This window comes from Notothenia rossii, assembly GCF_949606895.1.
Source record: "Notothenia rossii genome assembly, chromosome: 5".
In the NCBI taxonomy this organism is placed as follows: Eukaryota; Metazoa; Chordata; class Actinopteri; order Perciformes; family Nototheniidae; genus Notothenia; species Notothenia rossii.
Window position 1 is genome coordinate 65,791,279 of NC_136903.1, and position 10,074 is coordinate 65,801,352.

At 38.4% G+C, this 10,074-nt stretch overlaps 1 protein-coding gene across 4 annotated transcripts in view; it reads right to left on the reverse strand.

Annotated features, from left to right (window-relative positions):
• anks1ab (ankyrin repeat and sterile alpha motif domain containing 1Ab) overlaps positions 1-9,355 on the reverse strand; it is a 41,779-nt gene extending 32,424 nt beyond the window's left edge. For 2 of the 4 annotated variants that reach the window (XM_079680643.1, XM_079680642.1), the window contains exons 1-2: positions 9,227-9,355; positions 8,487-8,886 (exon numbers count right to left, since the gene is read on the reverse strand). In XM_079680643.1, the coding sequence (XP_079536769.1) occupies positions 8,487-8,886; positions 9,227-9,282 (456 nt within the window). In that variant the 5' untranslated portion in view covers positions 9,283-9,355. The remainder of the gene's footprint in view (positions 1-8,486; positions 8,887-9,226) is intronic. The other 2 variants (XM_079680645.1, XM_079680644.1) reach the window with 2 other exon arrangements.
• Between the last annotated feature and the right edge of the window lie 719 nt (positions 9,356-10,074).

The window sequence follows — 10,074 nt, forward strand, 5'->3', positions numbered from 1 at the left end:
CATCTGGGCTTGAGTGCACCTTTATTAAAACCCGTCACCAAAATGCTGCCTCGAGGGAAACCAGCGTCATCATAGCCAAAGGGCTGAAGTATTTCATAATATCATGCAGCCTCATCCACTGTATGAATAGCTAGATGTTGCGCACTATAACAGGTTATTCAATACAGAAAGCAGGTCAAATAAATCAAACATATTTTAATTTACTTTTCATGAAATAATTTCTATGCGAACTCAGGTCCCTTGGTCCATTAGTATTTCCAGTCATCCATTATCTATACACGCTTATACTTGAGGGTTGCAGGGAGACTGAAGCAGACCCCGGATGACATTGGAAGGGAGGCAGGGTACAACCTGGACATATTTTGGGAGTCAACCACAGGAACTGACAACTATTTTCGCTCACATTTCGACAAATACAAAGCCACACGAACCAGCCTGCCAGCAGGTTCTAACCCGTGAGTCCAGACCACTGAACCACCGTGCCACTCCATTAACAAGTACATTCACTTCAAACTTAAACTACATTTTTTAAACCATAAGAAGAAATTAAAAAGCAATGCCTTGACATTTTGGGACCTATTTGGTTTCTTGCTAAGGTTTATAACAGTCCCATGTCAGCCAGTTAGCTTAGCTTTCCGAAAAGACTGGAACAACTTTGCCCAGTCCCAAGGCAATCAATCTATCTACTAATTTAGGAGTAAGTTGGATTTTTAAGACAGACAGAGCTAAACTTTCCCTCTGTGTCAAGTCTTTGTGTGAAGTAAAGTTAGGCTAAGAGTCTCCTGGCTGCAGCTTTATAATTGCCTGACCTGACCAAAATGAGAGTGGATTTGCTCCTTACTTGGATTAGGATACTGTTTATGTTTTTTGTTTTCTTTGTACTGTTTCTGTTCTGATTTTAGCATGAGGAAAAGCACTATAAAAAATCCCATGTATTATTATTATTATTAATATTATTATCAATCTTGTCATCTAACTCTCTGTAAAGACATTTTGGAACATTTGAAATCCTTGCTTGTAAGTATTTCTTAAGTTCTAAATTCATTTATAGCCTGATTCTGAGTAAGAAGCTGTTTTATGTTCTAGTAATTTTGCACCCGTAAATATCGATTAGTGTAGGCCAGGTAACAAAAGAAAAGTAGCACTTAAGAGTTTAACGTATAGGGCCAGGCACAAGCACTTACTTACAGTCTGGCTTGTTGGAAGTGAATATGTCAACACTTTCTTGTTGTCATTAGTTTGAATCTTTATGGTTAATTGCGCTTATTGTACAGTGCTTTGGATTAAAGCGTCAGCTAAATGTAATGTAATGTTAAAGAGAAAATTCTCTGTTCAACAGCACAAAAACTCCTTTAACAAAATAGGTGAGTAAGGAAATGGAGTTGAATTAGAAATAGGGTTGTCCTTACGGGGGACATATATTTAAAGGGCCAAGATGTAGTTACTCTGACCTGCATAACAGCTCTCAATTGGAATTAATTTGACCCGAGAGCATGTTCCAGTGATTGTATGAGAGCAGGATGGAAGTAATCAACTTAGAAGATCTATTCACACAGAAATGTAATTAATTGTGCAGTCATGAAGCACAGAGCTCTGAGTGGACTGTCCTGGAATCGATGGTGCTCATCTCTGAGTGATGGCTAAGCTCTGCACCCTGATGTGATTTACATGCTAATACAGGTTGATCTGCTCTTCAATGCCTGCATACGCTGCAAATAAATTATCCATTTTATGTCACCTTTTCGTGCCCAAGTTTTCAAACTGAAAAAATATCTGACAGTCTGATTTTATTTTATTATTTCCGATACAAGTCAAGAGGCTGTCAGAACTGTTGTGATCAATTCATATCCTCAGATGATGTTACCTTAAGCTAATACGACTTGTTCTTTAGCCACTCTTTATTCATTGCACCTCTTTCCAAGCTAGAGACTTATAGAAACAGGGCATCCAACAAATGTCAGCGCTTCTTGCAGTAACAGTGTCATGGACATAATGGCCAAAAATAAATATCGGGATTGTTCAAACCTGTATTTATAGAAGGCCAATTTTGAGAGCCCTTACAAACCCTCTCCGGGTGCTGGTCTGACCATTAGGAGCAATTTGTGGTTCAGCAACAGACACCCACCATTTATCTGTAACCTTTTCTTTCAGCTCTTCATTTCGGTCCATGGGTTATAGTGCACTGTTGTCTTTTTGTATATGGCACTGCGGCCCAAATGGGCACAAAGAACAGGAACATGGTGCAAAAATAGTAATATTCTACAATAAATGCTTTGTTTGTTTTTACGAAAACCAATTCCAGCAGCCAGAACGAACACCATGACTTACAGTCCATTAACCTAAATAGCACCTCTATCACGATGAATCACTGTCAGCTATGGGCTGTGAAGAACTAAACCATAAAACAGATCAATACATCAGCAAACACTAAAGATGTCTATGTAAAAACCAACTGTGTCTCGCTTCTACATTGACAATTATTTCTATCTACCACACTTATCTTCAAATTATACTCTATGCAGTCAAACTACAAGAAATTACTATATTTAACCATTTGAAGCAGCTGTAGAGACACGAGCTCTTTATCAGACCGTGATTACTCTGAAAACTACTTACCCTTCAAAAGGAGAAAGTGAACAGTTTATTTCCTTTTTCAGTTATAGGATGTTCCTGAAGCTGCCTTCTCATCCACAATTTTTCATTTCTACAATTGTAGGTGTGCATTGTGGGGAATTCATGTTAATAAACAGATTAATGAAACATCAAACACTTTTATTTTCAGATTTGAGTATAGAGTATAGATTTTTCATTTTTTTCATTGATTTTTTTTCATGCACTTGCCTTTATTCCTCCAATCTTTCTAATTTAGTCTCCAAGCTATTTAATAAGATAACGATGATGGGAAATAATCTCAAACAATGTGCTTTAGAGATAGGGAGTACAGTATTGTCCGCTGAGTCACTGATGTCCCCTGCACACAGAGCAGTGAGCCCAAAGCAGGACAGATAATGGGAATGATGGCTGGATATAATAAACTAAGCCTGCCTCACTGGCGCTGGCCTGGAAACAGAATTACCGCCTCAGTGTTATTGTCAATAAAGACAGATGGGCCAGTAGCTCCACATGATACAAGACCCAGATCGCATAATTCTATCCAACAGTCCTCATGATTTGGATAGATTTTTATTTATTTGACAGCTTTGAAACCACACACCACAAATAAAGCTGCTAAGAATGATCATAGTAAAGTCATGATGGCCTCAGTGGTGAACTATAAATACGGTGAGCCATAGTGACATGAGAGAAGAGCTTTGTAGACGTATTCCTCTGCTTATGGTTATAGAATATATGTTTTCATAAAAGTTTGACATTATAATTATCATACTAAGTGTCCAACTGGTTTTAGCTATATTCTTATATATATATCCTTTCTGTCTCTGAAGATGGAACAGCATTTATTTGTATGTTTTTTTGTAGGATTTTAGTCAGGTACTACTGGTGATCACAACACTGTGTTCTTCCTACACACAACTGCTTATTGCAATGTCAAGAAGCTCATGATGATGACTAAATTAAACCCCAACTACTATGAAATGTGACATGAACCCAGTGGTAAAGAAAATGTAGTTTGTGTTTATACTTTTTTTAGCTTTTTCTTTATTTGTCTTCCTTGTTCCTAGGTATTACATTGAGAGAGATGCATAACAAAATGATTGTGATTAGTTGTGACAACAGGAAAAGACAGTTACAAGCTGATGATCCCCACAAAAAAAAGCCAGATTTAAGGTTCTGAATGTATATTGAAATTGAAAAACCTGTTCCTTCCCTAAATAACATAATATAATTATTTAAAAGTAATGAAAATGTCTGACATGACTGTTTCTTCAAATTGAAATCCGACATTGCTATCCCCAAACTGGCAAACTTCCATTTGATTTCAAAACACTAGCTTTTAAAACAGGTCTAGCCCAAGTATGTGTGAAACAGCAGCTTTTAACAGCCTCATGTGTTACACCCTATTTAATACGCTCTATGGTTCCACCTGGTGAGACATTTTACAGGCAATGTGGCAGGTGAAACAGGACCACCCCCCAACACCATCCACACTGCTCTCATATTCATGTACCACATCTGTCTAACCAGATCTTGGGATGAGTTCACTCTGCCGTGGCTCTCTAGTATGAATTATAAACAATCTTACATGTACTTTGAAAATATTCCCTCTATATTAACATGAAGAGAGGTTTTTTTGCAATCTCATTTTATATAATTTGTACTATGAGAGACTCAAATCCATTGATATTGAATTCATTTTAGTTGTTCAAACTATGGTATATCTGCTTTATAAAAAGAAGACTCACTTAATTTATAATCACTAATTCAAAATTATAATTTAAAAATAGCTGTATGAATCAAATCAAGTCAAAAAAATAAATAAACCACAGTTTACATCATAATAAAATATGTTTTGTTTCATTAAATGGGTCCCAATCTTTGTTATGTAAGACCACATCCATTAGAAGGTGTAGCAGCATATAAACCATAGGCTGTTTAAAATACACACACACACACACACACACACACACACACACACACACACACACACACACACACACACACACACACACACACACACACACACACACACACACACACACACACACACACACACACACACACACACACACACACACACACACACACACACACACTGTAAGCACTTTAAAAGCTTGCATGTGTAATGATCTGAGGGATACTGCTGGGAAATGTAGAGTATGCACACGAATGAAGCCACTCAAGCATCTGTAACATGTGGTTGTGTTAACCTTTGCCTTTTGAGTATTGAACAGATGTGGTGGAGACGTCAATCACCTTAATAAAAAATTTCATTTCTATTTTTAGCCCAGTGTGTAACAGTTACTGAAAAGCAGTGCAAAGTATTACATTATACAGTTTATTTATGTTATATGTGGTACAGTTTTAAACTTAAAGGGACATTTCCATACAAAACATAAGCACGTACCAATAAGAAGGGAAAATAGCACTTTGTTCGACAGGAGGAAGTCAAATTGTTCCATGGCAGCTGTAATGCAGTTTAAAAGGTTAAATGTTCTTCAGTGGCTGATCTTTTTATTCTTTTTTACTGTAAATCTTTGGGTATAACTTTGTGTTTGATTTATAAATGCCTGATCTTTTACAAAGCTATAAGGCTACCTTGGCCAGGTCTCTGCATATTTTTTTTTATCTCAATGGGACTTCCATTAAAAAAAAAAAAAAATTGTTTTTGTTGAACAATATTTCCATCCATTCCATGTTTTGGTATATTGGTCTTTTAGATATTAATGTATGTTTTTTCTCAGTTTATAGGACATCTCTCTGTGGCCGAGTTTATCGATCCAAAATAAAGTGTTTAAAAGGGTAGCTTATGGATTTATTTTAAATAATTTGGTATTTTTATGTATTTATTAATGTCAAATGAGAAACAGGAAACACACTCAGCTTGGTTTGGTTTCATATCAGTTAAGTTCAAATCACAAATAAACAGACTGGTCACAGCATTGAAAATGATTGGGTTAAGGGGATATCTCGTCACCTAAATGATATTAGACACTAATAAACATGCCAAGGAAATTATTGTCCCATATCCTGTATTCAGATTACAAACCTCTGCGATCAGATAGGTGCTTTAGGGTTCAAACAAAATACAAGTAACAACTACATACAAATAATAAATAATCAATACATGAGAAAGTGCCGTAAAACAATATGTCATCCCTCTATCATTAAATCTCACTCAGGAAACAGGGGGTGAAATGAGGGTCTGAATTGGAATGCACTTTACGTCTGTTACTGAACTTTAATTTTTGTGGCGGCTTTTAACCTTTTTTTTTTTTTAAATGGTCCACTGTTACACAAGCTGCCTCAAATAATACAACTCAAAATGTATATATACCACTGAAAATGTCAATGGGGTTTAAAGGTTATACTTCATCTCATAACTTCGTTTTTATAATAACAGCATCTGAATACCAGCATTTGCATTCAGAAGGCCTGTGTGTGTGTGTGTGTGTGTGTGTGTGTGTTCGTGTGTGTGTGTGTGTGTGTGTGTGTGTGTGTGTGTGTGTGTGTGTGTGTGTGTGTGTGTGTGTGTGTGTGTGTGTGTGTGTGTGTTTATGTTTCTGATCTAAAGCCCAGCCTTCCTCTGAGCTTCAATGTTTGATGGTGGTTGATTGCTTCACAAGATAAATTCATGAGTCAACCTTTGCCCTCGCTGCACACACACAAATGCCCAACCCAAACAAATCCCTTGAAATCTGGAAGAGAAACAGACACTCGGGAGCAGCTGCAAAACAGGATGCCCTTGAGAACAGGATACCCCACCCAACACAGCCTGAATAAACATTTTTCGTCAGAGAGCAGAGGGTGGAGCAGGCACGGGACACAGGGGGAGACAAAGAGAGGGGCACACAAGGCCAAGTAAAGGTTTGAGGTGTCGGAGTGCTCCCGCTGCCCTTGTTTTAAACATGACTAAGGTACATGCTCAAGACATATTATAAAAGCCCAACCGGAAATGGATGTGGCTATAACATCCACAGGGCTGTGATCAAGTACGTGTTAAGTCATATATTAAGTCATATATTCAGTGCAAGCATCAGCAGTTTCAAGGTTAATTCAAGTCCAAATGTGAAGAACACTAATCTGTTTGTGTTACATCTGCTTTGCATTGCATTGCTGTTAGATCATGGTAGCGCTTCCTCTCCAGGTTTTTTTATTGCAGGAAAGGTCACATTCCCTTACATTTAAAGAGCACTCGGAGAGAACAAACTCAGCCAAAATCAATAGTTCAGTCTACTATGATGTGCAGATCTGCAAGTGTTTTTTAATAGCAGACATTGTAATCAGAGAATTCACATATGGATGTGCGTCTGAGAAGGATTATAAATGGTTATTTAGCCCATTTTCCGTGGTAAAAATAATTAATTTTTGCATCAGTAATTCGGATCCACTCCAAAACCTTATGGGTTCTTCCATGAAAGTTTTATGAAAATGTTAATAATTGTTTTTACAGTAATCCTGCTTACAAATAGACAAACCATCAAAAGATCTAAAAGTTCATTGACTGATATATAACGCATATGTTTGCACACATTGTGTATCTAACATGCTATCAAACAGGCTTTATACTATACTCCAAAAGGTTGCCAGCTAGTATCATTCGTGAAAAGATATTGTACAATGTCAAAACTAAACCTTAAACCCTGACTAAGATTGTTTTTGTTATCGTTGTGATAACAACTAACCCTAACCCTCAGCAGTCAGAAATGTTCTAGTCTGCTGGATATTTAAAAATAAATCACATAATTTTGCCTACAAGCTGTGCACTAATAATACACTCTATTATCAGTCATCCGTTATTCTCCCCTCAAAGGTTTTGGACTATTTATGTGCCTTTGAGAGTTTTGGTAAGAAATTACTACTAATTTCAGAATCTTTACAGTGCTTTAGGATCAATTGACGCTCAGAAATCATTTGAAAATCACAAGTTGAGGCTTTTGGGGATGGGGAAGGTGAAGAGTTGCTCACAGAGGGCTGAAAGTAGATGGCGTAAGACGGAGCAAAGGAGCCAGAGGAGTGCAGGAGGAGACAGTGGAAGCGTGGGTCGGCCCCAGAGACATGTACTGAGTGGATTTGGAATGACAGCACAAGCCCAATTAGTCTTAGATTCCAGGGCTGCTACAGGGAGGTCGGTGCAAGTGATCAAGCCATTCATGCATTCAAGCTCTCACCCACAGGCACTCCATGCCAACAGCCTGGGTAAAGTTACTACAGTCGATCACTGCTTCTGCTGGACTCCTCTGATCGCTCATACTGCTGCCTCCGCTCTGCTTCCTTCCTTCCTTTCCTGAATCTTTCTTTCCTGTCCTAAAATGTGCTGCTTTTAACTTCTTACAATAAGTAAAGCAATAATAAAGCAAATCACAAGGAATTGTTTTAAAGATGATATCCTAATAAACTCAAAATGGAAGGATCTTGTAAATTAAATAAATAAAATGGAAAATATAACCATGAGACTTAAAAATCAAGTTCAAATGTTTGTAGAAAGATGGGAAAATAAGTAAAGTGTACCACAGAAAATGACTAATGATCCTCCAGTTAGATGTGACAATTATGAAATTAATGCATCTTCTTAGCATATTCCTGTATTTTATTTAACATATTAACTGTATTTGTTGTGTGTATGCCTTGTAACAATATGATGTCCTAAAAATACATGCAATACAATTATTTCTTTCATTCCCACTTATAGTTGCATCTCTTTTTGGCCTCTTCACTCTATATTTTCACAAACTCACTAACACACTCTCTTTTAAGGACATTATCACACTTTATTTGAAAGCCTGTCCATGTCTTAACACCACCACTGCCACTCCCTCTGTCTTCTACACCCTCCCACTGGTTTCCCATCCCCTGAGCTGGAGTATTACCTCATCCCACTCAGAAGCAAACGATGGCATGCGCTCCATGGACGGCTGACCAGAGCGGCAGTTAGACACGGACCCACTGCGGCCAGCCAGTCCTCCATCTTCCTCTCCTCCAAAAGGTGACGCCAACAAGTCAGAGTCCGACTTGGACAAGCTCCGAATCAGCCCCAGGTCTGCAGGTCTGGTTTTGACCGCTGCCACTGATGTAGGCTCGGTTGAAACTTCTCTCGGGTTGTCAATGTCCGCTTCTCGATCCTGGATAACTCTGGCATCCTGCATGCACTCTGCCATTGTTTTGGAGCTGCAAAAGTGCAGCTCAGGGTCCTCCGTTTCCTGCAGAAATCTCACTTGTAAAGTCAGTCCAGAAAGTGATCCAGAAGTTTTTAAACCTCTAGTTGCAGTCCTGAAAAACACAGATTAATGAAATATTTGTAATTTGAGGAATTTGCCTCCAACTCCCACAAAGTCCTCCTGTCCGGAGGGAGAGGAAGCATGTAAGTGAAAGACTTGTTGTGTACAGAAACAATCATCAAGGTCCACCCACTAGTTGTATCCTGTTGCCCTCCCCTTAGTGGCTGACCGCTTCAAAGGGCCTCCTTTATCCTCTTAACTGTGGCTTTTGTGATACACTGTCTCCCTTCTAAATAGTCAGTATATTTTCTTCATTCTTAAAAACTGATGGTTAAAGACTTGAACTGACTGCGCTGGAATAAAAACAGTCTTAATTTTTAGCATCCTCTTACCTGCTGACTCTTGTAGCCTTGCTGCTTTCCCTGCTCCTTGTTTCAGTGTCTGTCATGTTCAGAGGTTGTTTCCCAGACTCTACGGGAGGACAGGCTCAGAAGCGTTCTGAAGAACAGAGGACGGGAGGATCCCAAAGCCGGGCCTTATTCAGACTGACAGCTGGGGTAATCAGGTTACTGAAGCACTGGGTGGCTGCTCCATTTAAAAAGGAGGGAGAGTCGGGATTCCTCTTTTTCTGTGTGTGTGTGTGTGTGTGTGTGTGTGTGTGTGTGTGTGTGTGTGTGTGTGTGTGTGTGTGTGTCTGTGTGTGTGTCTGTGTGTGTGTCTGTGTGTGTGTCTAAGGGTGTGACTAGTGTCTGCAGGAGAATAAGGTTACTGAGTTGGAAAAGGTACAAAGATCTTTACTTAGGTAGGTGTTTGTAGAGTACGAGTAGGTAAGTATCAAACAATGGTTTTCACATAATAAAGACTGACTTTTTTCAGAATAATACACATAGTATTGATTATAGTTATTAATGTACCGTATGTATTTTTAAATCATCTGCTGGTAATGATGGAGATAATACTTGAATTACTAATATATCGTAATTTATAACCACTCAAAACAAAAAATATGTTTTTTAGCTTGAGAGTTTTGTGTTTGTGTCATGATGGCAACATGTTGTCCTGGAGGAAACTGGGTGTGTACACAGAAGAGGTTTTTGTAATTTGCCTGGTGTTTATGTCTGTTTATCTGTCTGTCTTTCTGTCAATGGACAAAATGTGTCACCACTAAAGTGTGGCAACCATTTAAGACGCAGTTATGACACTTTACAGATGTGTATATCTAAAATGGGCGTTGTACGAG